This window comes from Tenrec ecaudatus, chromosome 1, assembly GCF_050624435.1.
Source record: "Tenrec ecaudatus isolate mTenEca1 chromosome 1, mTenEca1.hap1, whole genome shotgun sequence".
NCBI classification, from domain to species: Eukaryota; Metazoa; Chordata; class Mammalia; order Afrosoricida; family Tenrecidae; genus Tenrec; species Tenrec ecaudatus.
The window spans coordinates 152,904,085-152,932,034 of record NC_134530.1 but is presented as its reverse complement, the minus strand read 5'-3'; the positions used below and the strand labels follow the sequence as shown (position 1 = coordinate 152,932,034).

The following is a 27,950-nucleotide window of genomic DNA, read 5'->3' as shown; positions in this document are numbered from 1 at the left end:
GCTGGTTAGGATGTGTGGAAACTGGAACTCGTATCTATAGTTGTTATGGAAAGCAGTGTGGCTGGTCCTCACAAACGAGAAATTCCACTCCTAGGTATACATCCAAAAGATGAGAAAGCAGAGACTTGGAATCAATAGATGCGTGAATAAACAGAATGAGGCCACACACAATACATTCAATAGCCTCCTACTCAGCCAGTAGGAGAAATGAGCTCTTATCCATGCTAGAGTATGGATGAAGCTTGAAGTCATTAAGCTGACTGGAATAAGACAAGTAGTGCACGACTTCATTTCCCCCAAAAGTCAAGAAATGTTCAACGTTTATTAATGGTTTTTAGGGGAGGTGAGCAGAAGAAAAAGGAGGGGCTAACAGTGATGGAAACATTTTACTGATTAAGTGTAGGTTTAGACAATTATTGTAATTATGGTCATTAAGAAAAGTTGAAATGGCAAAAATTGTGATAGATATTTTATAAACAGTGACAAAAAAATCCCCCCCAAAAAACCTCCAGTAGCTGCTAATCCTCTTTATGTATAAGCACACAGCTCATGGGATTTGGTTTCTCGGTCCGGAGGTTTACGGTGATATGACAGTTAATTGGCCTCCTATTGTGTTTAGAGCTAGTCTACCTCCTACTTTGTTGTGAGGTAAGCACCTGGGGTCTCAACCGCTTGCAAGTGGCCAACCGAGACACCACAGTGGGTCTCTACTGACCCAGAGCAACCAGGAAGCAGGAGAGTCAGGAAGAGGAAGAGCACACGTGTGGTTCATTTCCTTCCACGAACATCTGCTGCCTGTGCCAGGAGACCAGAAAAGCTGGATGGTGCCCCGCAACCACTACTGACCATTTTGATCAATGATTCCATAGATCAATGGTTCCTGATCACAAGAGGAGAAATGTAGAGTAGAATTTCAAATTCTCATGGACTCCAAACTTTTGGGTCCTATGAAGACGGGATGAACATGAAACTACTGCCCTGAGATCATGTTTAAACCTTAAATCAGAAATACCTCCTAAAGTCTTCTTTAAATCAAACAATAGTTTAGCTTAGCAAGTAAAAATTCTACCTTGAGCATTATGTTCTTTTAAGAACTGTCTATGTGGGACCAGACAACAGTAACTTACATGCATTACTCCATCTATCTATCTATCTATCTATCTATCTATCTATCTATCTATCTAACTATTCTCCCCCCTCAAACAGTAAGTTTAAAGAGTAGATGGGAACCTTATGAGGCAGTGAGTTTATGTTGAGGAAACAAAAACTCAGAAAAACCTCGTGAGAACGATTGCACAGTGGCAGAATGTTATCAATGTTACAGAGAAATAAAAAGAATGGTACACATAAAAATTGTTGATTTGGTATATGTTGTGCTAAGTATATTCTTAACAATAAAAAGTCCCAATACTTATCTGAAACTTAGATTATTAGTGAAATGACCAACTAACCAACCAACCAACCAACCAACCCACTGTCCTACGACCCTATGGAATTATTAAGAGCAAATACGCAAGGTCCCTCTCACCCTAAACACAAACTCGATGGCGTCACCCAGGTCTGACTCAAAATGTCCCATAGGGTTTCCCAGGCTGTAAACTGTCACAGAGGCAGATGACCACATCCTTTTCCGGCAGAGCAGCTGGCGTGTTCCAACTGCTGGCCTTCCAGGTAGCAGGGGAGAACTTTAACCACTGTGCCAGCAGGGCCTTGTCCCTCTTCCCCACCCCTCCCTCTTCCGACCCCCCAAATCCTCAAACACAATGATCCTTGATCTAGCACACCAGATCACAGTTGCTAGACAGTACCTGTTCTGGGGCCTCTTTGAGGCCCCACACGACGACAATACACTTACTCGATAGCGCAGACTCATAGCAACTCTACAGGACAGGGTAGAACTGCCTCTGTGGGTTTCCCAGACTGCCACTCTTTATGGGAGTACGAAGCCCATCTATCTCCCACAGAGCAGCTGGTGGTTTCAAACCGCTGGCCTTGCAGCTAGCAGACCAGCACATCAGCACTACGCCACAAGGCAGTATGCTAGGGGCTTTCTTACCGACTTCAGTAAAGACAGATGGCAGCAACACTGGCGGAGTCTCAGCAACTGTGACAATATGTGGACGGTGCTGGATCCCTGAGAGTTTGCCACCATGGAATGTCCAGGCCCAATCGATCCAAACTCCTGGGCTACTTCCAAGAGAGAAAACAAACCATAAGAAATAGTCCAGGGTTGATAAAGAAAAGCATGGGGCTGAACCATCATGTTTTATACTTAGGTCAGAGATTCAACAATAGTTATAAGTCGCTCTGTACCAACCAAGAATTAGGCTAAATGAAAAATTTCATTATAGACTTGTTATATGATACTCTTCAGGCAAATTTGACTCTCCACAGCCCCATGTGACAGAGGAGTTCGCCATAATAGGATGGCCACCAGAGAGGCGGTCATCCTTCTAGAATGAGGTGACCAGACGTCCCGCTTTTGGCAGGAGAGTCCCGAATTTTAACAATTTGTCCCACGTCCCATGGCGTTTTAAAGAAGATCCGATTTTTGGAACGAATGCACGACAAGCTAGGGAACGGTGGGAGAACGGGAAGGGAATATAGGGTTTTCAGCTGCCATGTGGCTATTTTGCCAGGATATGAGTTTTATATTATTTTTGTTAATTTTATAATGTTAAACGTTAATAATAACAAATAATTGTTGAGAACTGATTATCGAGAACTGCTTATCAAAGTTCGCATTGTTGATCAGTTAGAATTCGACTACTATTGTTTGGACTTAATGGACAATGGCATTTTTGGGCATTGGCAACGATGAAAACATTTAGTAACGGTCTCTCGGACGATACACATCGTACTGCGTGCTAGTGCTAGTTAAACAAGTTGTATTGGACAGGGTTCTCTAGAGAGACAAACCAGATTGCTAGTCATTATATATCAATATATTTATAAAGATAGATATATAATTCAAGAAATAAACCGTTACATTATATACAGATAGATAATACAAGAAATTAACAGTTAAATTATAAAGCAGTGAGACACTAGCAGTTCTTCAAGGCTTGAGAGCTGCCAGTTGCCAGTCCCCCTTCTGTAGAGAGAGCTGGGCTATATATACCCAGGCAGCAAACAGCAAGGCAGGTCCCCAACTGTCAGTCCCCAGCTCCAGAGATGAACATGCCAATCATGTGGGCTTAAAGGGACCTCAACTTACAGCGACACAGTCCACAGGCTAGGCATCCCACAGGTAGTGTACCCCTTTAAACTGAGGCACAGAACAAGCAAGGTGAAGCTCACCGAGCCATTTATCCCTCTGCCCTTTGGTTAATCTTACTTGTGTTTATCGGCCAGGTTGGCACAATAAACTACAGCACAAGTGATGCCAACAAATCAGCTATTCAGATCATTTAGGTAAGTAATTTATTTATTTATTTCCTAAGTACATAAATATTCTTGAATTTAGCAGACAGTACTCATATTATTTATATTTTATAGTGGAGGCAAAAAAGTTTAGCGTCAGCCTTGAAAGTGACACTTACGGCTTACGTTACAGCAAATTCAGAGAAAAAATTAATACAAATTAGTATTGTTATTATTTAGAAAGAAATATAGGATTAAAATGAAAAAATTTTAAATATAGTTACTTTATAACAATCAAATTAATTTAATTTATAAACTAACAATAAAATATGTTCATGTAATTATGTACCTACTTGCTGTGTTTTTAAGTAATATGTATATAATAATTTATATAATTTTAAATTATTTTTAAAAGATTTTTAACATAATGAGTAAGAAAAGAGGATGCAAACTCAACGATGATCCAAGAAATGAATTTCCTTTTATTAAGAAAAACCAAAAGCGATTACATGGTAAAATGTAAGAAATATAATCGTGAATTTTCTATGTCACACAGCGGGAAGAATGATATTTCTTTTTGTTGTTCTTGTTTGTTTTTTTTAATTTTTTTTAAGAATGATATTTCAAAGCACTTGGAGACACAGGAACATAAAAGATATTTAAATACTGTTGCATCTTCCTCAAAAATACAGGAATTTTTTCAGAAAACAACTTACGGAGATGAAGAAAAGAAATTAGCATTAGCAGAAGGACTTATGTCTTTTCATGCTATTAATCATAATCATTCCTTCAGACCTATGGACTGTACATCACAAGTTGTCAAAAAGTTAATCAACAAAAAATTTGCCTGGATTAGAACAAAATCCGAGGCAATTGTGTGTAATGTGCTTTCCCATATGCATTTTCAGAATTTTTTTAAAAATCTGGAAAAAATTAATTTTATATCCATATATTCTGACGCATCTAATCATAAAGATATAAAGTTATTTCCAACCATTATTAGATTTTTTGATTCGGAAACTGGAATAAAAATTAGAATTTTAGATTTCGTTTCTGTGCCCGACGAAACTTCTGAAATAATTTTCAGTTCCATTATTAATATTTTGAAAAAAACAACAATTTAAAACATGAAATGATTGCATATTGATATTGTGCAGACAACACGAACGCAAATTTTGGAGGAAAAGCAAGAGGAAGTACAAATAATATTTTTATAAATTAAACAAAAACCTTAATCAAAACATTACTGGTGTTGGTTGTGCAGCGCACACATAATACAAAACGCCATTCAAACAGCTGCCGATTTGTTGCCCGTAGATGTGGAAAATATTGTTATTAAAATATTTTATTTCTGTATATACACTGTGCGCGTTGAAATGCTTAAAGAATTTTGTGAAACCGCGGGAAGTCGAGTATCAGAAAACACTTGGATACAATAAAACACGCTGGTTAGCAATTTTGCCAGCTGTCAAAAGAATTTTTAAAATATACGATCCTTTGAAATCCTACTTTCCATCACGGGATAAATGTCCTAGAATTTTAGAAGAGTTTTTTGAAAAAGAATCTTCAAAAATTTGGCTAGAGTTTGTACACAATCAAGCAGCTCTTTTTCAAAATGCTATAAAACTTATTGAAGGTGACAAAATTTCGGTAATCGAAGTAGCAAATGAAGTTACTAATTTAAAATTTCAGTGTCAAGAGCGGTTAGAAAATAATTTTCTTCCGTTAACTATCCGTAATAGTACAAGCCAGCTAGAAGAACAAGGTGTAAAAAATCATGCAGATATCATGAATCACGTTAAAAAGTTCTATAGTAACTGCATAGATTACTTAGAAGAGTGGACGGTACATTACAATGATATTGAACATTTTCATTGGGTTACATTAAAACAAGAACTTAATTGGAATGATGTGCAAAAAGCATTCGATCATATAACTCAAAATTTCCCATATAGTAATATTATACTAATATTTCTGAAAAGGATCTTTTTAATTAGGTATTATTATTAAATATATATTGATAAGGAAAAGGTTAAATCTTGGGCATCAGCAAAAATCACAATAGAGAACAAATGGTTAGAAATATTTCATCATTTTGAAACAAACAATGTTCCATACAATAATGCACTAAAAATTGTGGAATACGCGCTGTCCTTACCAGGAACTAGTGCTGCGACTGAACGCGTTTTTTCAATGGTAAATAAAGTGTGGACATTAGAAAAATCGCAATTAAGTGTTGAGACTTTGAAAGCCATTTCATGCGTGAAATATAATTTAACAAATTCTTGTGAAAAATTTCACGACCTTTTAAACGACAGCAATCTTACTAAAAAAATTCACTCAAATGAGAAATATGCCAAAGAATAAAATAAAAATAATACTATACACAATTTTTAATGTATATTTGTAAATTGTGCTTATGTTGAAATTTAAAAAAACATATTACAATACTATTTACAATACTATTTTTGTGTTCTATGAAAATTTTTGTTGTTCCATATAGACCAAATTTTTAATCAAGACTCCCCCGACCCCCCATCAATGGTGTCCCGCTTTACCAATGTTAAAATCTGGTCACCTTATTCTAGAAGCAGAGTGCAGGTCTTCCTCCTGCGTAGTTCCTGGGGGTGCTCCTACTCCACTGACAGCCAAGAGCTTAATCATCACCCACCAGGCCCCTCTTTAGAGACCTAACTAGGCTTTTGTTTTATCGTCTTCTTGTTGAGCGTAGACAGAGCAGAACAATCACCAATCTAGTGACGTATATGACATTGTTCTAGCTGTGGATTCTTACTCCCCCTGAGTTGCTCCTCCCTGATAACATAAACTCATGCCTCCTAAGGCTCCTAGTGACTCTTTGGTGTTACTGTCGTCAACTTGATCCGATGTAGTACTTGAAAGGGCATAATGCTGCTCGTCACGTTAAAATATTACTTGGTTTTAAGAAGATCTCAGAGGATATTTTTGGTTTAAGGTTGACAGATGATCTCAGGGCAATAGTTTCAAGGGTTCATCTGATCTTCATGGCTTCAGAAAATCTGGAATCTCTGAGAATTTGAAATTCCATTCTACATTTCTCTTTTGACCAGAATTCATTTATTGGAATCATTGATCAAATTGTTCATAGTTACTGGGCAACATCCAGCGTTTCTGGTCTCATGGCAAAGGAGGCAGCTGTTCATGGAAGGTAATTAGCCACACAGAGTCTGTATCCTCCTCCTGTCCCTGACTTGCTGTCTTCCTTCGTGGCTCTAGGTCAATCGAGACTAAGTGTGGTATGTATCCTGGGAGGCCCTTTGCAGGCTGTTAGGACTCCAGGCACTGCACAACCAACTAGGAGGTAGAACCAGAGCCCTAAGCACATTACTAGGCCAATTAACTGTGATGACCCACGAAACCACAACCTCCAATCCAAGGACCCAAATTCTATGAGGGGTTTGGGTGTACATAAGTAGCCTTAGCAGCCACTAACATCTATCACACAACTTTTGTCAACTCAGAGTTTCCAGGTATACAACTTGATAGCAAGGATCATAATTGGTTCTGCAACCCTACCCTTAATCAATGTAATTTTTCCATCACGTTTAGCCCATTCCCTACTACCCGAGCTCGTGCCCCTGGTAATAACTAATAAACTTTGGTCTATAGCCCCACCCACTTCCACTGAGTCGGTTCTCCCTCACAGTGACGTCACAGGACAGAGCAGGACTGCCCTGTGAGGTTTCTGAGGCTGGAACTGAAAGCGTCGTCGCTTCCCTCAGAAGAGCTGGTAGAGCGGCTGGTCTTGGGGTTAACCGCCCAACCCACGGCCCACCACACCAGCAGGCTCCTGTGGTTTCTATACCTGCGTTTAATCACAGAGACTTAGACAATAACGAAAAGTTAGCTTAGATCACCAAATGCTGTGCCTAACAAATCTGGCTTCGCGTTCTTGGCTAAGGTCAAGTCTCTGGTAACAAGAATTCATAATCTCATATAGCTGTTCTATTATTAAATCTGAGTCCACTTGCATTCGCAGTGCCCCACTGCTTACCTCTACTGAAGGGATTTTCAAGGCTCCTTCCACATGGTTTGTCCCCATTTTCATGTCTTTTTAGATAGGACTGCAGAGCGGACCTGCCTCAGATCAAAAGAGAAAACGCACAGAAGATTAAACTGCCTTACAGTCGCTACTCACGGTGCCTGCAGTAGAGCTCGGGAAAACTACCGACATGTGTACTTATCAAAGCAAGCCTTCGTCAAAGACCATAAAAAAGGAATCATTGATTAAATCAAGGCATTTCTAAACATATATGCTAATAATACACACAAGGCCTACAGAGAGAAAATGTGTTCACACTGGCGTGATGAGGCCCAACTGAAAGAGTGACTGCCAATCAGGAAAGGACAGGAGTCCTAGAGAGAGCGCAATGAGTCGCCACATGCAGGCTGACAGCGCAGTGTCAGCTTGTTTGCTTACTTCTGCTTCCTAAGCTCCCAGCGAGATGCTGCCAACCAGCAGCCGATTAAGAGAGGTAACTTCCCAGTACAGCCCACAAGGCCCAGCGAGATGGGGACATAGTGCCCACCCCCAACCTAGGGCTTCTATGGCAGGAAACCATTGAGAGAACAGGTTCAAAAGCCTTCAACAAGTATGTAAGGACAGATAAAAGCCACAAAAGAAGAAAAAGGCAGGGGAGGCGGTGATACAGCAATACCTAAGGAACCAACAATATCATCAACAGAGTTAGAGGAACTGTGACCCTCACCTCACCACCAAGTACAAACGGGAAGAAAGAGCAGCCCGTGGGCGAGGGGCTTCCCCCGCACGCACCTGGACTTAGCAAAGAAGACATTGTACACAGCCTCCTCGTCTTCGGAGAGCCTTAAGCGGTGCAACTGGCATTGACGCTGGGGTAGCAGCACCTAGAAGAGAAGACAACCATCCTTCTCCTCATCACGGAGGCGGGCATGACGCCACACATGACCTCACTAGGATCGGGACTGCTCCACCTCTACCCAAGACAGCAGCCTCTAGGCGTCCATAAAAAGCCGCCCGCTGTAACGCGAGGCCCGGGACAATCAACCAACAGCCTCTTTCTCAGAAAATTGGGAGATTCAGAGGCTCCTCAAGCACAGCAGCAGGACTTTCAACCCAAGACCCAGACATGGCCGTCTTCTTCGACGCCCCCCCCTCCCCCCACCCCCAGGCCAGGTGTGAGTGAGATTTTACCAAAGGTTTGCCAGTGGCGTCCAGCTGGTCCTTTGTCCTCCTCAGCAAAAGGCTTTTCGTTAAAATACTTAGCCGCTCTCCTCCTTTCTTTGAGCCATTGTCAACCTGACTCTTCCACAGATTGAAGTCATCAAACGGGGAACAACGGAGAAATCTTTTTTCCCCCATCAAGGGAAGAGGGCAGAGTAGGGAGGGAGAGATAGGGGAGGATAAAGCGAAGATTCAAAGACATGAAATGAAAACCCAAACAGACTTTCTGTTACAGCTCTCAGCCAATCATCTTTGAAAATGATTTTCATAGCAGAGCTCTCTGGAAGTCAGTAACAAAACAACATTACAAAACCATGAGTTTTCCTATTAGCAATGGCCACAGCATCCATCACAACAGAACTTACTACAATGGCTAGAATTTACTCCTGAAGCTTCAAAGGCTAGCAACCCCCCCCCCCTCCAAATACTCTTCTGGGCTGACTAGAATAAAAGGATGGATTTTAAAAATCAGTATTCTTTTCTGTTTGCTTCAAATAAAATATAGCTCTGACACCCAAGCCATATGGTTTAAAGGCAAAATTTGCCCAAAACAGAAAGCTGTTCCCTTTTATTCAAACTGTCCTGTTTGTATGCACAGGGCGGAGCCTAAGCAAACGCTTGGGGCAGCCACTCGGTCAACAGAGGTTTGCTCATCCACAGCAACGCTTCCGTCCTTGAAAGGCTTGCCTTCTGCTCCGTGAGAAAAGGTGGCTGGCCCAGTAGCGATCCCACGAGACACGACATAATTATGAAGGATGACCGACAGGGTCTGCAGAGTTTACTCACTTCAGCAACGAGTACATGTCCAACAGGTTGTTCTGAATGGGGGTCCCAGTGACAGCCCAGCGGGCATGGGCTTGGAGTTTACACACTGCTATGGACGTCTGCACTCGGGGGTTCTTGATATTGTGAGCTTCATCCAAGATGATCCGGGCCCACTCGACTTGAAGCAAAGGTACTGAGCCGCCCTGAGAAAGACAAGCAGACTCCAACAGCAGCATGGGAACCACGCATGTGGGCTCACACTGAGGGGGAGACCAGCACGTGTGGAGGGTCGAGTCGTGCGTCCCAAAGCGAGGGCTTATGACAGGCACCCTGAGCAAGCATGAAGTTTGAGAAACCAGGAGTAGAAACTCCCACAGGCACTGAGACACACGTCACTGGCAAGCCTAAGTGCCTGAGCTTAAGGTGCCTCACAGTAAAGCATTTTCTCAAGTTTATTTTCGTCCATTCTTTCCATACCTTTCAAGCCTGGGCCAGAAGGACACTAGGTGTTCAGTCTGCAGAGCCACCTATTCAACCAGATAGTGCCTGCACTTACTAAAATTCCCTAAACATTCACGAAGAGCCCACTGTTACATGCAGCCAGACATAAAGGACCGTTGCGAATGTCAAGAGTTCAATCTAGTGGGGGAGAAAAGGAAGCGTAAAGGCAAGGTGAATATGGTATGTACGTAATAAATTCATGCATGATTTAGTACTCGACAGGAGTTTGTTCACTGCTGTGTTCACCCCAATACTTGAAAAACGCCTGGCTCAGAGCACTGCTGTTAGGGGCCTCTGAGTCCATTTGCAAATTGCAGGAGCCATCTGTGAGAGAGCAGGACAGCCCACGGGTCTTCCTGGCTGCGATCTTCACAGTAGATCCCCACGTCTTTCATTCCTGGAGTGGTATCAACCTCTTGGGTTAGCAGCCAGGTGCGCCACTTGGCTTCTTGGCTCGGAAGAGATACTTGCGGAATAAATGGAGGCCTATGACACACACAGGGAGCTCTGGTGATACCGTGGGTTATGGATCGGCCTGGTAATTGTAAGGTCAGCAGTTAGAAACCACCAGCCACCACTCGGGACAAAGAGGAGGCTGACTGCCCGCCTTGGAAACACGATCCATACAGTTGCTAGCGATCAGAATCGACTCAGTGGGCACTGTTTGTCTGTTGCTTTCTTTGTGGGGGAAGGGGAGTGGGTGGGTTGTTATGATGCACTGAAGCGCAAGGTTCTGTGGAAGGCGTTCAACCAAAAGAGGGGCTGCTGGCCCAGAAAGGGCTTTCAGAGCAGAGAAAAAACAATTAGCCCTGGTGAAGGGGCTGAGGCTGGAGGGGCACAATTAGCATTTCCAACAAACGAAGCACAAAGTCCCACAGTGCAACTGTCGGGCAGAACCACACCTCCTTGGTGTGCCGGAGCACCAGTGAGGTACCCACAGGCAGAATGGGTGCAGCGAGAATTGCGGGATGTGGTGGTAGGGAAAGATCAAAGGGGCCTGCAATTTATCCCCAAATGAATGGGGGAAGTGAGGAATCAAAAAAGGTTACTCATCTGTAGGAAGTCAGAGTTGCTCCTCTGTGAATATTCTATCGTACTAAAACTACTCTTTTGGGTAGGACTTATTCTGGGGAGAGGGGCTTTCAGTGATTATGCAACAACCCCTCCACTCTCGGCCGGAACCCTCCTGCACACATTCAGGTTTGGCCTGTGGTTGCCACTGAGCATCTGCTCCACTTGTAGCGTCATGACTTGCAGTCAGTCTCTTTTTCTGGGGGTGGGAATGAAGGGGTGGTTTGCCAGAAAAGGAGGCAAGGAATGATGGATTAAGGCCCAAACAGCAGTATTTTAAAACTAGCCGTCATTTTGAATGAATGAAAAAAATCTACCAAGGGATACACCCCCAAATATTCTGAAGTAAAATTTTCCACATGTCACATAGTCGTGTGCTATTCCTACAGTGACTGTGTGATACCTTTCACATTGAGAAACTAGAGGCTGTGCCAAACCCCACTCTTCATCACTGAGACGGGTCTGCCAAACTCCACTCTTCATCACTGAGACGGGTCTGCCAAACCCAACTCTTCATCACTGAGAGACGGGTCGGGGGCTCTGCTCAGGGGCAGAGCATGCAGGACAGCTCTGACCTCACCAGAAGGTGGCTTTACAAACTCTGACAGCCCTCCAGCCTCACCTGCACACTGAGGTTGGCACCTGGGACCTCTGCCTCCTGCTTCTTTGTGGGAACCTCCTTGGCCAGAAGGCTGTAGGTCGTGATCACGATGTCATAGGAGGCGAGGCTGCACACAAACAAGACACAGAAAATGGTAAAAGGCCTTCCTCTGAACTCTGGCAATGTAGCGCTAACCCTCTTGGACACATGCCCACGGGTGGAAGGGCAGACAGGAGAATTCATTAACTTGTGTCTTTATCCACAGCTACAGTTTTGGAGAGGCAAGCCTGACCCACCCACTTGGCTTCCTTGGCTTTGTTTGACCTCTGGTCATTTTCAGAGTCTGCTCACTATAGCTAGAGCAGCCTCTCTTCCCAACCATTGAGCCCAAAGGGAAAATTTCTGGCTGTGATGCATGTTCAGCTTAATAAACAGGGATTCAAAATGAAAGGATGCTAAGGTCCCAGGATAGTATAAACCCTCAATCAGCTACCCTTAAATCAGCACGCCTTTCTCCTTACCGTTCATAATGTGTAAGTACAAACCCAAGGATGTTGCTGATGTGTAGGCACACGTATATGTGCTTTCATCCTTCAGTTATCTTGCTTGTACTTTTTACATAAAGATTTATAATGAAAAGCACAAATGTTTTCCCTATGAATCTTTATGTGGGGATTCATATGTGGGGAATCTTCAGAAAAGTTCATGAAGAATGCATAATACAGAAATACTAAGCATGAATTTAAAACACTTTTGCACTAAAATAAATTTGTACTAACTTTGCCTGAACGGGATCTAATCTGAGGCACTAAGAAGAATATGGCACCAGTTAAAAAGCCCCTAGCAAAGTTATGAAAACTTCTTAGACATAGCCAAACTCCTGGAGGGAATGAGTCACTGGGTGTAAGGAACCGGGACTATAGTCTCAGGGGCACCAAGGTCACTTGGCCTAACATCATTCACCGAGATATTGTTCTAAATCCTACTTCGGTGAGTGACCACTAGACCCTTAATAGCTCATGATAAGCCATCCAAAGTGCAACTTTTGGTCTTTCCCTCCCGGAAGAAAGAATGACAAAAATCGAATAGATCATGCAAATGTTAGTCTCTACAATCCTGAGACCAGAAGAACTGGATGGTGCCCAACTACCACTACCAACTTCCTTGAAAACTATCACACTTGAAGGTCCTGGATAGACTGGGAGAAAAATATGGAACAAGATCATAAGAGACCAGGCTTACTAGTTGGGTAAGAGATTGGTGGGACCCCCAGAACTATGGCCCTTAGTTACCATTCAGGTCTAGAACGGAATCACCAGTGTTAGGAAAGAAGGAAGAATGGAAAGATGAAACAGGAAGGAGGTGGGACTAAGTGCTGGTGCATTAGGGGATTGCAAAGGCTACCAAGAGGGAATATTAGTCCAATCAATGCAACAGTCGACCAGTCAGGGGCAAAGGCCATGGCAACAGTGCTTTGGGACGCTTAAAGCATCTTGCTTATTGATTTTCTGGAAGGCTGGCGGATGACAGCATCTGCTTACTGTGAGAACATTTTATGAAAGTTAGTCAGAGCTTCAGCGGACAAACCACTGGGAACCCTTGACCAGACAATGCGTTTGCTCGCTTCTCCCATCAGATGGAAGCTTTCATGGGAAACCATTAGGCATTCACCTGACAGCTCTGATTTGGCGTCTTCTGACTTTTTGTATCCTGATCTTTAAAAAATCTTTAAAGCGCACTTGCTTTCCTTCAGTTAATATGCACGGGTTGGGTTGACATGGTTAAACTCCCAGGACCCTCTCTTTTAGGGATGGACTAAATAGTTGGTATCATAACTTATGTGTCTTGATTTTCACTAACTCATGCTGAGGAACAAAGTTTATATATTTTTATCTTTTATTTCATTTTCCCATAAACTTTTTGACGTCCCCTGGTATTGTGTATCCTATAAAATTCCAGTAAATACTTGTGATAAAAAATGGTATGGACAACTTAGAAAGGAAGCGATGTCTACATGTTGCCTAATACATCCCCCAAACTTAACTCACGGTCCTCAAGTCGACCCTGACTCATGTGACTCTTTGGAACAGGGTAGAACTGCCCTGTGGGTAACTGTAACTCTTTACCCGAGGTAGAAAGCCTCATCTCTCTCCTGTGGAGAAGCTGGTGGTTTTGAACTGCTGACCATGCAGTTAGCAGCCCAACTCTAGGTATAATGGAGAACAATTTCAATCAGGCTACCAACCACACTGTGACTCCCACCAAAGTATGATCAAGGTGCACATCAAGGAAGACCTACTTTTGAATAACATTCTAGAATGCATGCGGGTGACTCACAGTATTCTATGACAAAGGAGTCCCAGAGGTAGCCACCACTGCCCTGCGGAAGTCACTACCAGTCATGAGAGTTGGTGTGTTATAGGACGGAGAGGCACAAATTTGACAAGTCACCCCTAAAAGACTGCTACCCCTTAATTTAGGAGACAAAATATCCAGTATTGGAGGCTGGGGAGAAAGATTACCTAGAACTAGGAACAACTTGAAGAGAGCAGCAAGTAATTCCACCCAAATCCACATATCACGATTAGAAACAGAAAACAATTCCTTTAGAACCAAAAGACAAAGACTTAAGACTTTGATATTATGTCTGAAGAAACATTTTTTGCGCGAGACTCATTCCCTTGAGGATAAAACTCCAACCTGTTTCATATATGAAGAACACAGATGAAAAAATGGAGCCACTATCAACAGTAAGTTCCTCTGGGTGGGACACACTGAGAGGCTGGCGGTTCAGATCCACCCCTGGGTGGCTCAGAAGAAAAGCGTGAACGAGCACAGTGATCGCAGAGCCTGTGGTGTTACTGTGACATTTGTAGAATTGTGAGTTGGGCTTGACTTGATGACCCACGGGAAAAGTAACCAGATGAACGGCACGCTATCAATAACGAGTAAGACTAGGTCGATTCCATTCAAACTGGAAGAAAGATGCAGAGTTGGACTCAGAAATCCAGCAGCTGTGAAATACTCATGACAAGCCTTTTACCAGGGGGACTTTTGTTGCCGCTTGACTGACGACCAAGGTATCTTTGGGCTCCCTTACGCCACAAAACCACACCCACTACCATCAAGTCACGTCTGACTCAGTGCTCTTGTGGACGGTTTCCAAGGGAGGTGAAGCAAGCAGCCTCCTCTCTCTCTCTGAGCGGCTGGTGGGTTTGAACCTAATTTCGGGTCAGCAGTGCAATGGTTACCCAGCAATGCCACCAGCGCTCCTTACATGGCGAGCTTTGTTGGAGTCGGTGACAAAGGAACATCAGAAGAACACATTCTCTCACGAGGCACTTCTTAGCACAGTCTGAAGAATGGAACTATGCCTGCGGCCTTTATGAAACACAGCTGTGTGCTGGTCCCCACCTTGTACTACCCCCAGCCCCACCCCCGGCACAATGGGATTGGATCAGTGATCCCTTGTGGCAGTTACGTAATCTGTCCACTAGCAAAGGGGTGGAATCTAGCCTGTCAATCAGATCACAGCCATTGAGGCCTCTGTGTGGGCATGGCCTTCTCCGGAGGACTCTGGGAACTCTTATCTTCCTCCCTCCCAGGAGGCGGGACACACACCCTCTCCACTACATATTCCTGTTGACAAGCCATATGGAGGAGGCACACTGACGGCAGCCAGAACCTTGTAGCTGGAGGAGCCACGCGGAGACCAACAGCAGTGCTGAGATGCTTCCACTGCCACCGGATCCACAAGACTTTCCACCCACTGGCCTGTGATCTTCCCGCATTCAGCACTATCGCATGACTGTGTGCGTTTAAAGAGGAATTTATGAACTAGTATCGGACATGGGCTAATATTGGACTTATGGGCTAGATCTGGGCTGGGATGTTTCTTAATATACAATTGCTCTTTGATATAAAGTTCTCTCACAAACATATGTCTCTGGATTTATTTCTCTAGTCAACCCAGACTAACACATCCATGGAGATGTTGGCGGATTTTTCACAGGTCTATCTCCAGGCCTTTCTGCTTAGTTTGTCTTAGTCTAGATATAGACTCCCAAACTTATTTGGCCAACCACACCCCCTTTCAGAAAACAAGCAAACAAAACCCTCAGTGTTCCCCTGGCAATTGAAAACATTTGTACGACAGCCCATAATGCAGGACAAAGGTAGGTGTCTGCTTTGCAGCCCCTCAAGATGGGCCAAGTGCCCTGCAGGGGGCGGAGTCACCCACTTTGGGAAACTGCTGAAACCATTCAGCATCGTAGCAACACTGAAGGCTACACTAAGAGGCCGGGGAAGGCTGAACATGAGACACATTAGCTCACATGAATGAAGGCAAGAAGTCTCCCTCTGGACCACAACAGCCTCCTACAAATATCACTGGGCTTCATTAAATAAACCGCAGTCTCTCCTGCCCATCCCCATCAGTCCAGGTCAATGTGGGTCCTTGCACCATGGTCTTCCTGCACTTACACTCTTGCACGCTGATCCCGGTTTGGCCCGTGATAGAGGTAGATTCTCAGTTTGCTGTGGCCCACACGTTTCTCTATCTCATTTTTCCAGTGGTGGATCAGGGACGCTGGGCAGATAATGAGTGTTCCATGAGAAGGAAAGTGAGAGGACTCTGGAGCGAGAAAAATAAATCGGCACCTAGTTAGATTCATGAACTTGAACTTGTGCACGGCACTGCTGCTTTCTCTTCCCTGATTGCATTATTCTTCCAATCAATATTTTAAACAACTGCTGCTCTTAAGCCCAAGCACTTAGTGATTTACTTTCTCCCATAAAAATGTCAAAGGGCCACCAGACTGCTGAGGGAGAAGTACACAGACGCGGTCTGAAAAGGCAGTGCAATCCCACAGAGCAGCCAGAGGGGAGAGCTGGACTGCTTCCTCACTAACGCTGCCAGACTTGATGCGAGGTAGCATCTCGAGTTTTTTCCGAGAAGCCTGACTTGATGTACGTCCACACTAGAATGTAAATACAAAAACCCTCTCATGGTACACAAGCACACGTTTGGAATGTTAGCAATCACTAGTACCATGGTGCCTCTGCTAATACAGAGTGTGTGTGTGTGTGTATGTGTGTGTGTGTGTTGCTACTCTGTGCAGCCATGTGACCCAGCAGCAGCGAGGTTCATTAGAGGCCCTGAGGGTAGACAGCCACAGATAATTTAGCTCTCTAACCAGCTGAGTTTTCTATTTGTGGACATGGCAACTTATATGTGGTGTGTCAACACATAAGATCTTTTATGAAATTACTGTGACATTGAAATACGAAGACATAGGTGGAGATAAGGTAGAACTTATCTGTGATCTTCCTGGTCATTTCTATTTGTAGTTAACGTGGAAACTGGTTTACTCTCTGGTGGTGCCCATGGGAATGTACAATAGACCTTTCTGAAAAACAACACATAAATTTCTAGTTCTAGCCTCACCATTAACAAAAACAATAAAATAAATACTACGCTTAAATTAGGCCTTTCAGAGCCTTCGCTTTTTTCATAAAAATGTTACCCCAATTGCATGGCAAGGTAAGTTTATATCAGAGAACATATAATTAGCACGCAGCATCAGAAATGATAGCACTAGAAAGTAGTCTAACACGGGTTTTCTAGGTTAAGTAAGCACGACCAAGGGCATCCTCAGGTTTAGAACATTTCCCTCCATGTGGCTTCAATGACTTAGAAAATGACAAGCTACTAAGGCACTTTCATTTACCATTTTTAGAAAGCCATGTAATGGAGTTCTTGTCCTTCTCTTTGTTAGTCCCTTGATTCTTCTGGGTCAGGATAAGCGCGATCATTGTCAGGGTTTTTCCTAAGCCCATATCATCAGCTGGGGTTGGGAAAAATAGGAGAGTTAATTACTTCAGATTTAAGAAACAATAACCACTGGTAAGCACATAGAGTCTTCTCTCTGGTGTCAGTGCAATTCCAGTCACTGTCATCAAAGCTAGTTAACCCTTCATCTCCCTTTTAAAATGACACGTAGTGATGGCTGTTTATGTTGAGATCTGGGTCAGAGACATTACCTACAACTCTTGTGGAACGGAAACATTTCTTGGGATCTTATTTTAGTGTCCTTGCTATATTGCTACCTATCTAGTGTACGCATTTATACGATAGGTTCCCAAACTTATTTGGCCTACCACCCCCTTTACAATAAAAAAAAATTTGCTCAGTGTCGTTCCACTCCCCACCCCACCCCAGGAAATTTTAAATTATTGTACAGCAAGCCCATAAACCAGAATAAAGTGTAGGCATCTGCTTTTACTGTGCTACTGGATCATTCCAAAGGAGCCCTGGTGGCATAGTGGTTATGTATTGGGCTGCTAACCCTAAGGACAGCAGTTCAAAACCACTGGCTTGTCCATGGGGAAAAGACAGGGCTTTCTACTCCCAGAAAGAGTTACAGTCTCAGAAATTCACAGAGGCAGTTCTCCCCTGTCCTGTAGAGTTGCTTTGCATCAGCATCAACTTGATGGCGGTGAATTTGGTTTGGTTTTGGATTCTTCCTGTGCCCCCCAGGGGGCACTACTGCCCACTTTGGGAAACACTGACTTGGCTTTCTACTTTTATAAAGAGTTACAGTCTTAGAAACCAACGGGGGCAGTTAGATTTGATGATGGTGTCTCATCTTTTTATCAAGCCCCAAACAAAAGAAAGATCTAGTAGGTACCTCCTACTACCGACTATACAGGGACGGCCACATTTCTGGAGATGGCTTTTCTCAAACAGCCCTCTCCTGCCTTCACAGCCCCAAAGAGTCCTTGCACCGATTCACAAAGCAGGGTGTAAATGAGCACTTCTTGGGTGCTGTCACTGTGCTGGCCACCACCGAGGCGCATCTACTCACTATTATTCTCATTTCAATAGATGGAGGCACCAATGTCCCGCCTGGCCACCGGAAGAACTTAAAATAGTCACTCCGGCATACCAGACAGAAAATGACAGCGCAGGGTTGCGGTGCACACTTGGGCCGACGAGCGACTGCAGCAGGCCTGAGGGCTAGCCTCCAAAGGCCAAGGAAACCTGGATTTGGGGGCGGCTGTCACCATCCCAAGAGCGGCTAGCAGTGGCTTGCTGTGCAGAAACTGTAGAAAGCATAGGGTTCCTGCTGGAATTTTGGGATAGGTCGAGTTAAGGCTGCCTATGTGACCAGCTCCCCACGGTGGTGAGTCTGTAATGCGCTTCCCTGGTTGGTAACACTCCACCTGGTAAACCAGCAGTAGGAAAGTGAAGTGTCCTGGGTGAGTCCACGGGGAAAGGTCCCTGGAAGCTCGTACCGGTTTCCCCTGAACCTTGCTTCATGTGCGTCTTCCCTTCGTATCTCTCATGATCATAAATATGGTACAGCCATAAAGATGGCCATACTCTGAGAATGCTGCTGGTGAATCGTCAAGCCTGGGGATACTCTGGGGGTGGGGGGTGCTGGGCCAAAAAAGAGTTAATGAGACAGGCCGCAGTGGGCACTTGTCAGGGCAGTTAAGGACCTTGGACAGTATCTTGTGGGGTCCAGAGGCAAAGCATGGAAAACTGCCTGTCCAGCCTCCTGGGCTGCTAAGGCACTGGCGGCCTGACCTCTCCACAGCCCAGACGGAGTCACACTGCAATTCAGATGTACGCAACTGGAGAAAAGAGGCTCCCTGTGGGACCTTTCCTGCAGCAGTGAGAGGCGCAGACAGAAGCTTCTGGCTATGCGGGGCAGTGGTTTTCTCTAGCGCAAGGTGGAGCAAAGCACGGGGGACAGTTCCACACGCCATTTAGGTCTCGGCTTGGTCACTGGCTGGAGGAGTTTGGTCTCTGCCCTGGCCCTCCACATCTAGAGTCTATGGGCCACCATAGAATAAATTCTGCATCATCGAAAACCGAGGTTCTCAACCTGTGGGTCGCAAACACTTTGGGGGTCAAACGACCCTTTCATAGGGGTTGCCCAATACATAACAGTAGCAAAATGAGTTGTAAACTGCAATGAAAATAACTTTATGGTTGCGGGGGAGGGGCGGTCACCACAACATAAGGAACTGTCTGAAAGGGTGGCGGCGTCAGGAAGATTGAGAACCACTGCACTAAAATGAGCCCTGGTGGCACAATGGTTAGGGGTTGGGCTATGATCGCAAGGTCAGCAGTTTGAAACCACCAGCCGCTCCTCAGGAGAGAGACAAGGTTGTCTACTCCCATACAGCACTACAGCTTTGGAAGACACAGGGGCTGTTCTACCCTGGTCGCCATGAGTCTCCAGCTACTCGATGGCAGGGAGTTTGCGTTTCTGGTTCATCTGCTAGATGAGGCAGCCTCCCCTGCTACAACCCGAACTTCTGATGGATCCACTAGCTGTGTACTCTTAGGCAAGCTGCTGAAGGTGCTTTCTCCACCTGCTTCCTCTTCTGGAAAACGGGAATTAGAGAATCTCCCCCGTAAGTTTGTTGTGAGAATTAGTTAAGACAATATAAAGAAAACATTTAGCATAATGTCTAAGCATTCAATAAACGCTGGCTCTTATTTTAATGCCAAACTTACCCAGAATGCCTCCTTGTGGCTTCTGACGTTCTCGCCACAGCAGCCAGGCTAATGCCTGCTTCTGATGCAGAAGCAAAGGGACCTAACAATGGTAACAGCCACGTGTTACATACACACTGTCTGATAAAGCCAGGCTGTGCCCCAGCTCCCTCTGCTTACCGCTCTTCCTGCAGAAGCGATCCCAGTAGTCTAGTGGCCGTCCTAGAAGCTGCCCACTTCTCCCAGAAGTTCTTGACTCGGCCTTCTCTTTCACTGTGGCTAATCACACACCCTGATCTCACAAGGCCGAGGAAAATGGTCTACAACCAATGGTGGTGATGATTGTACAACTCTTGATGTGATTGAACTATTGAATTGTATGACATGTGAATTAGATGCCGATAGAACTGGGGGGGGGGCGTCCTGATGTCGGCTTACGGTCCAGCCGTACAATGAAGACGGTCCTGGTTTGTCTGCTTAAGCAGCTGAAGCCCATCCTACGGCTCCCAGTTATGACCATTGTCTGGTCACCAGACTTGCACCAGCCATTCCGTTGGCATTTTCTCCTTATCTCATAAATGTGAATCTCTTCGCTACAGCCCCCAGCTGGCCCATAATGCCAGCCACACACAAAGTCTTCCTTTGGAGCCCTTTCTTAGTGTATCTTGCACTCTGTGACCAAAAAAATAATACATCCTCTCTCAAAACTGTACAGTGACTCTTAAGCTATTCACACTCAGTTGCTGTCTGGATGCCAGGTTCCCAGTCCATCTGCTCCGTGATGCAGCTGCTACTCCCTGGCTCTGGTGCTGACCATCCCCTATCATCTAGCAAGGTCAATCTCTGCACCCACCTCCCACCACTCCTACTCATGGCAGGGCCGGGCTTCTGTCTTCTCTGATGTTACTGGGTTAGCAACGTCTTGAAGGAGTAAAGTAGGCAGGTGATAGCTACTGACCTTGAGTGACCGCACCTTTTTTGCTAACAGAGAAAATCCTCTTTGCACCTTGTACGCAATCTATGGGTCATTAAGACACACATTTTTACCTTTCCTATCTTTAAGACATTTTTTGATTGTTTCAGGTTTACTGTAGGTGCACTTTGCCTCAACTAGTCCCATAAGATCGGCAATTCTTTTGGGTCCTTGTGGCACCTACTGAGACTCCCTAAAGGAGTCCTTTACACAGAATGGCACTCGGCTGTCAGTCTTGAGCTGATTGTCTGGCTGGGTGCTGCCCTGCTGCTCCAGGGCCAACAGCCCAGGGAGGTGTCCCTGGCTCACCTTCAACCCAGGAGGATCTTCTGCCACCGCCGTCTCACCAGGACACGACCCAAATGATCGATGCAGCTCATCAATGGCTTCACTTGTGATTTTCCACACTGAGTGAAGGTGATCCTGGCTTGCGTGGCTCGAGTTCACATGGATGGTCCCTAAAACAACAAATATTAGGTCCTGGCTAACCTCCACCACCACTCACTGCCATCGAGTCGGTTCTGACTCACAGCAACCCTCCGGGGCAGGGTGGAACTGCCCCTGTGGGTTCCGAGGAGTAGAAAGCCTCAGCTGCCTCCCTCTGAGAGGCTGGTGGCTTTGAAGGCTGACCTTGCAGTTAGCAGCCCAATGCACAAATCACTAAACCGCCAAGTCCTGGTTAGAGGTGCAAAGCAGGTGATTATGTGCCATGTGAAGAACCGTGCACTGACCAGAAATGGTCGGTGGCTCGGCCATCACTGTGTTACTGAGCGATGCTGTCACAGCACAGTGTTCTCCAAAGGCGTCTGAGCAGTCCACGCTGCGATGCTGCTTTAGCAAGTCTGTTCTCTCCTTTCCCGGGCAGAGTGGCCCTGGCTTCCACTGGCACTGTGTCCACTTCTTACTCCTTGTTACATGCAGCTGTTCAACTCTTTCTTACTTTCCTTTTATCTTTCTTCTCCCTTGTTCCCTTTCTATAGCTCTAGCACTTAACAGTTGGGAGAAAAACTGGCTTTAGCGTTTATGGTCCCTGCCTGTCAACTTGAGCACCTGTCTTCTGATCAGCAAACCAAACGATCATCTTTCAACTTGAGACTTCACTGGGGATGTCATCCTGCAGTGACTTCTGAATGCGACGCTCTTCTGGAAGGGCCCGGAGGGAAACCGTTGGCTGAATAGGTGTTGCTGCTCTCTCTGGGCTTACCGCCCACTGGTCTTCACTCACGTCAACCCTGTGCTCTCAGTGCACGCGTGCGTGCACACACTCAAGAAGGAATAACATCATGTCCTGTTCTCTTAAGCTCGCCTAATAATGTGAGGTAAGTGTTCATTCAAACACTGACTAGAACACTGTAGGCACTAGGCTAGCTGGTCAGGACAGTGGTGAACAGGTGCACAGTCTCTGGCCTCGCTGAGAGACAAACTACACAGTTCGAAACTCGAGAGGACACCAGCATTTCATTCCTCGGACACTGACACTCAAGATGAGCTTCTCCCACAATGACATAAAGCCATGGATCAGGTGCCTGCCGGTGTCACAGGGGCCCTGGTGGCACAGTGGTATGCAACGGGCTGCTATCCACAGGGTCGGTCGTTGGAAACCACTCGCCGCTCCTTGAGAGGAAAGCAGGCTTTCTATTCCCATTGTTATGGGTCACGGTTTCAGAGCCTCGCAGGGTCCGCTCCACCCTGTCCTACTGTGTCGTGCTCAGTCAGAACGGACTCGATGGCCGTGAGTTTTGAGGGGTTCGTAGGTGTAACTGTTCACACCAGGCCCAGGACCTCTAGTCTTACCTCCACAGGACTGACTGGATCCTCCAGCCTTTAGCTCTAGAGATGCGGAAGGCCGGGGAGCCTGACTCTTCAAGGGCTCGGGAGGCACTAAGTGGCCAGGGCCCGTGGTTGTTTGGATGCAGCTACTCTGTCTTTGTTGGGGGACTTGAGTGTTACTCTTCTCATTAGTCCCTGCCCGAAAACAAAAGAAGAAGTCAGAGTTGAGGAAAGTCAGTGAAGGGACCATTCTGGGTGGAGGTGAGGCCACTGGGATGGCAGGGTCATCGAAGCTCCAACAAGCCAGAGAAGCTCTCCTAGAGATAGGAGATGCTAACAGTGGACTACACCGTGGGACAGGGAGCGGAGGCCCAGGGGAGGAGGAAGCCCCTTTGTTTCCTTTAAGGTTTTGTTTTTTTAGAAGTCCGAAGGAAAATACAATGGGAAGGTGAGGGAATCTCTTCTCTTCTAGCAAAAGGGCTCCCAGAGACCTCTCTGACAGTTCGCTTGGACCCCGTTACCTGGATCTGGGGAGAGGGAGAGCGTGCCGAGTGCCTCCTCCAACGCCCGGATTTGCTCGAACAGCTTCTGCCCCTTGTCTGGAAGAGCCTGGAGGTTCACTGAAGCCACCGTGCTCTGGAAAACAGACCTCATGAAACGGACTTTTCTCCCCTAAGGCCATTAGAGGGATCACTGCCGATTAACATACGGGTGTGTGTCTTTGATATCCACTTGGATAACAGCTGTCTACATACACAAGGAGGGGCTTCAAAAGTTCATTGAAAAAGTCTATTATTTCCACAAACTTTTTGAAGTATCGTACATCTGTGGGGGTTTCCTTTTTACTGTTTTTTAACCCACCACCACTCCCTTCTTTTATTTTCCCATAGTGATATAAGGGAGCCCTCATGGTACAGTGGGCTACACACTAAGCTGCTACCCGCAAGGCCAGTGGTTCGAAACCACCAGCCACTCTGTGAGAGAGGGGGCAGCTATCTGCTCCTGAAGGGTTTCTAAAGTCTTGGAGCCCGAAGAGGCACATCTACTCTGTCACATACGGTTGCTATAGTCAGAATTAGCTCTATGGCAACCAATTTGGGCTTTGAGGTTTGAGAAGTTGTAAAGACCCTACACCCAGACTCCGCAGCGCTGGCCCATGGGTGGGACACGGTGGGTGAGGCCGAGGACATGCTCTGGCCATGAGCTCTCAGGCTTTGTCCAGCAGGCCGGCAGTCTCAAGCAGGACTGGGTGCGCTCTGCTCCTTCCCAGCTAGCCACCTCTTGCTCCATCACTCTCAGGAGCCACTGCGGCTGCTGCCAGCTCCCAGAAGCCCCTCCTCTGGCCTCTGCCAGCAGCTGTAGCAACAACACGGACAGCTAGAAGTGACTCCAACAGGGTTTTAATGTATTCACACAATGTCCAAATCACACACTAAGCATATTGTGGACACTAAGCAATGGATACCTGGATCCTAAAACGCTAAAATTAGTCTTTTCACCACATATGTGAAAAAAAGCTTTTTTAAAAAAGCCTAGCTGATTTCCCAAATCTGAAACGAAACACAAGTAATGGAGGAAAAGGTTTTATGAACATCTCCGCGGACAAGACCCTTTCCACATGAATATATGGCCCCTTCTGGGGGTCCCCCTATCTGCAGCAACCAGGCATGGTCTGGCCTTAGCACAGAACGCCAGCCAGCACGGCACGTACCTGCTTTTGTCTCAGCTGCGTTGTGAGATACACCCGCTGGGCCGCTGGGTCTGATGACTCCGCCTTGTTTAAAACACCTGAGTTGGGAGAGATTTTTCTTTGCTCAGTTTGATGAGGTAGCTTGAGACTGTCCTTCTTCTGTGAATCCAAAGTCAAGTCACGCAGGGGCTTCCCTGGCCTAGAGGAAACAAAGATAACATCTTCCCCCTGACTGTCATCGCTGCTTGTGTCGGCTTTCCAGCCCTCCCTCAGGGAGAGGCCTGCTGCTGCTGCTGCTGCGGGCACAGAGCGGGCAGCTGGTCCTGGTGCAGCAGGCACTGCAGTGGGTTCCCGCGGGGCCCAGGACCTCCCGTCGGGGGGCCTCCTGGGGACCGTCTGCGTTTTTGAGTCATCCTTTGCCTTTGTCTCTGTAGCCTCTCGAGGCGTGGGCTGCTCCTTGATGAGGTGCCCCCCTTTCTGGGGCTTGTGGATTGGATTCTGACTGTGGCCATTTACAGGCAAAAGTCTGGCTTCCTTTTCTCTCCAGGCTGCTGGTTCTGTTGGGGCATCGCCACTCGGCCCACTTGATTGCTCCTGAGAAGACGCCGCTGGTTTGCGTGGGCCATTCCCCAAGCACCGGGGGGGTCTACCATCAGCAGGTTCTCTTTGGTGTGGATCTTCGGACTCCTTGGCTTCACACGGGAACTTTGCGCTGTCCTCGTGCTGCTTCTCTGGAACTGCAGACGGGTCTTTCTTCAGCCCCGTGCCGGCTGACAGAGCGCTCTCCATCGAGCCTTTAGATTCAGGCCTCTGTTCCAGCTTTTGAGCCAGCTTCTGATCTTCCTTTTCTCTTTGCTTTCCACCCCCAGTCCCCTCCTCCTCATCTTCATCTTTGATGAGCTGCTTCCAGAGAGACGGTTCTTGATTCCTGTCAAGAACCCTGAATGGGTTTCTCTGCTGGTCGGGAAGAGTATGAAATAGTTCGGAGGCATCCTGACCCTTGCTGGTGACAGAATGTTCTTGGGAACGAGGATCCTAGAGGGTAAAGGAGACGATGAATCTTAATATAAAACACTGATGCAATGCTTACATCTCGAAAGCCTTTTCCAGAGGATGTGGAAACACAGCAAACCACCCCTTGTTTATAAACAGTCCAGGGGCAGCAATCTGCCTCTAGAAAGGACCATGTAGCAAATGTCAAGTTAATATTTTCTGAGCAGTGCTTTTGTTTGGTCCCTTCTCTGTCAATGATTATAGCTTCTTTGGGCTTTCAGAAAAGCAGTGAACAAGCGACCAAAAGAATCATTCAAGTGAAAAGGTTATAGAGTTATCATTAAAATGTTGGCCATACGTCCACTTCTCCAGCTAATCCAGGGGGTCTCTCCCTCATCACTCTAATTTTGGGTCACATCATTTTTTATTGGGGGGCTGTCCTGCACATAATAGGATGTTTGGCAGCACTCCTGGCTCTCCAAGCTGGATACCTGTGGCCTTGCCTCCTCTTCAGCTTGTGACAACCCAAAACATCTTTTAAACACACTGCCTTCTAGTGCAATCAGTCATGGCCACCCTATAGAACCAGGTAGAACTGGCCCTGCAGGTTTCTGAGACTGTAAATCTTTATGTGACTAGAAAGCCTCATCATTCTACTGCAGAGTGGCTGGTGGTTTCAAACTGCTGACCTTGCAGCTCTGGACATTGCTAAATGTCCTCTGGAGGGTGAAATCACATGAGTTGAGGACCAAGGCCTTCAATCTACAAACTGCCCCAGCCCCTTAGCTTGAGCAGCATTACTTTTGTAACTACGACGGTCACAAAGCACACTTTTCAGGAACATTATTCTTTCCCGAGGAACTTGGACAGCATCCTACTAGGCTGGCTTTGACTTTGGCTTTAGGAAGGTCTCACCGCGGGAATCTGGAACCTCAGCCACAAGAAGGCAGGCCGCCTCTGTAAGCCTAAGGCAAGTCCTAACCTCCCAGATGAGATCCTTGTGCTGGACGCACCTAGCGGGCCTCTTCTAGCTGCAACATTCTAGAGCAGCGCTTCTCAACCTTCCTTATGCCGCCCCCAACCATAGACTTATTTTCATTGCTACCTCATCACTGTCATTTTGCTACTGTTATGAATCAGGCGACCCTGTGAAAGGTTGTTCAATCCCCCAAAGGGGTCACAACCCACAGGTTGAGAACCGCTGTTCTAGAAGCTTAAGGTTTACACTCAAACCATGTCGATATCAAGTAAGGTATCTGTCCATCTATAAAAAAAATGCTGAGGTTGGTCAAAATTTTCCTCAATAGAGTACTGGCTACACTCAAGACCTTGAACAATACTTGGGAATGTAAGGGAGAGAAGGGGCACGTGTTACATCTTGAATGTCACCAAGTAGTATCTGAGAGTAAAAGTCTCAGTGAGGGCCTACCTCGCTTAAAGAAAAGAGCTGTCTTTCAAAGGCCATTTGATGCCCCGCCCACCATTTTATACTGGGACCCCAAGGTCATTCATTTCGGGTTCTGCTGGATATTAAAGACGCTTAGCAGAGCAGGCTTGAAAACAGAGGAATGATTCATACCTGCCACGGGACACTTCCACACCAGTGCTTCCCCTCTACCTTACTTTCAACGCATCTGAAGAACAACCTAACGGAGCACAAAACACAAGTAGTGAGGCTGTGGAAATCCACTGAAACATGAGGCAAAATATAGTTAGTCTAAAAAAACATCTAGCAAACATTTGACACTGGCACTGAAAGGTCACCTGCAACCAAGCAGTCCTATGTGTACCTGAAGCAGTTCTGTGCTGCACGAGACCTTCAGAAAGGGCTAGGAAGGAAAGGGAAGACCATGGGTGGGTGAGCAATTAGCATGCTCGCTGTCCACCGGAGGCCAGCTGTTCAAGTCCAGAAGAACCTCAGAAGAAAGGCCTGGCGATCTACTTATCAAAAGCCCGCCTCTGGACACCACACGTAGCACAGTTCCCCTCTGACACACAAGGGGCCACCACAAGGGGCTGGCTGGTACGTGAAAGAGGGGAGCCGGCCCGGTAACCAGAGCGGATGTGCAGGTTTATTTCTGGTTACTCAGGGCACAGCTGGACGGAGATAGAGACAATGGTCTCCAATGACTACGAAGAGGGATAACCAGACATTGTGGGTGCCTGAGGGGAGGCCACCCTACCGTCTACAAAGCGATGGAGCAAAACAATGAAACTAAACCAAGAAAACCGGTCAAAAATAACAGAAATGAGCCTGATTGGGGCTAAAACTCTAGACCCCATTACCAACTTAGAGGAAACACAAAACTATCAGGAATGTGTAGAACTAGAGCATGGGTGTGCAATCAGCAAGGTCTCGACAACGGGCATGCTGCAGGGCAGACACTCTGGTTTCCAACAAGAAGAAACAAGGCAGAAAAGACCTATCACTCAACCACCGCTGGTGAGCCATATTCGAATCCTGACTTAAGC

At 46.1% G+C, this 27,950-nt stretch overlaps 1 protein-coding gene across 2 annotated transcripts in view; it reads right to left on the bottom strand.

The window, feature by feature from the left end:
* TTF2 (transcription termination factor 2) overlaps positions 1-27,950 on the bottom strand; it is a 49,040-nt gene that overhangs the window by 11,427 nt on the left and 9,663 nt on the right. Inside the window, exons 4-17 of one of the 2 annotated variants that reach the window (XM_075559965.1) lie at positions 27,058-27,124; positions 24,507-25,520; positions 23,317-23,431; positions 22,820-22,990; positions 21,335-21,483; positions 20,074-20,155; positions 17,273-17,389; positions 16,026-16,176; positions 11,565-11,670; positions 9,392-9,573; positions 8,576-8,729; positions 8,177-8,268; positions 7,397-7,479; positions 2,057-2,190 (exon numbers count right to left, since the gene is read on the bottom strand). In XM_075559965.1, coding sequence (XP_075416080.1) covers positions 2,057-2,190; positions 7,397-7,479; positions 8,177-8,268; positions 8,576-8,729; positions 9,392-9,573; positions 11,565-11,670; positions 16,026-16,176; positions 17,273-17,389; positions 20,074-20,155; positions 21,335-21,483; positions 22,820-22,990; positions 23,317-23,431; positions 24,507-25,520; positions 27,058-27,124 — 2,617 coding nt within the window. The remainder of the gene's footprint in view (positions 1-2,056; positions 2,191-7,396; positions 7,480-8,176; positions 8,269-8,575; positions 8,730-9,391; positions 9,574-11,564; positions 11,671-16,025; positions 16,177-17,272; positions 17,390-20,073; positions 20,156-21,334; positions 21,484-22,819; positions 22,991-23,316; positions 23,432-24,506; positions 25,521-27,057; positions 27,125-27,950) is intronic. The other variant, XM_075559974.1, reaches the window with a different exon arrangement.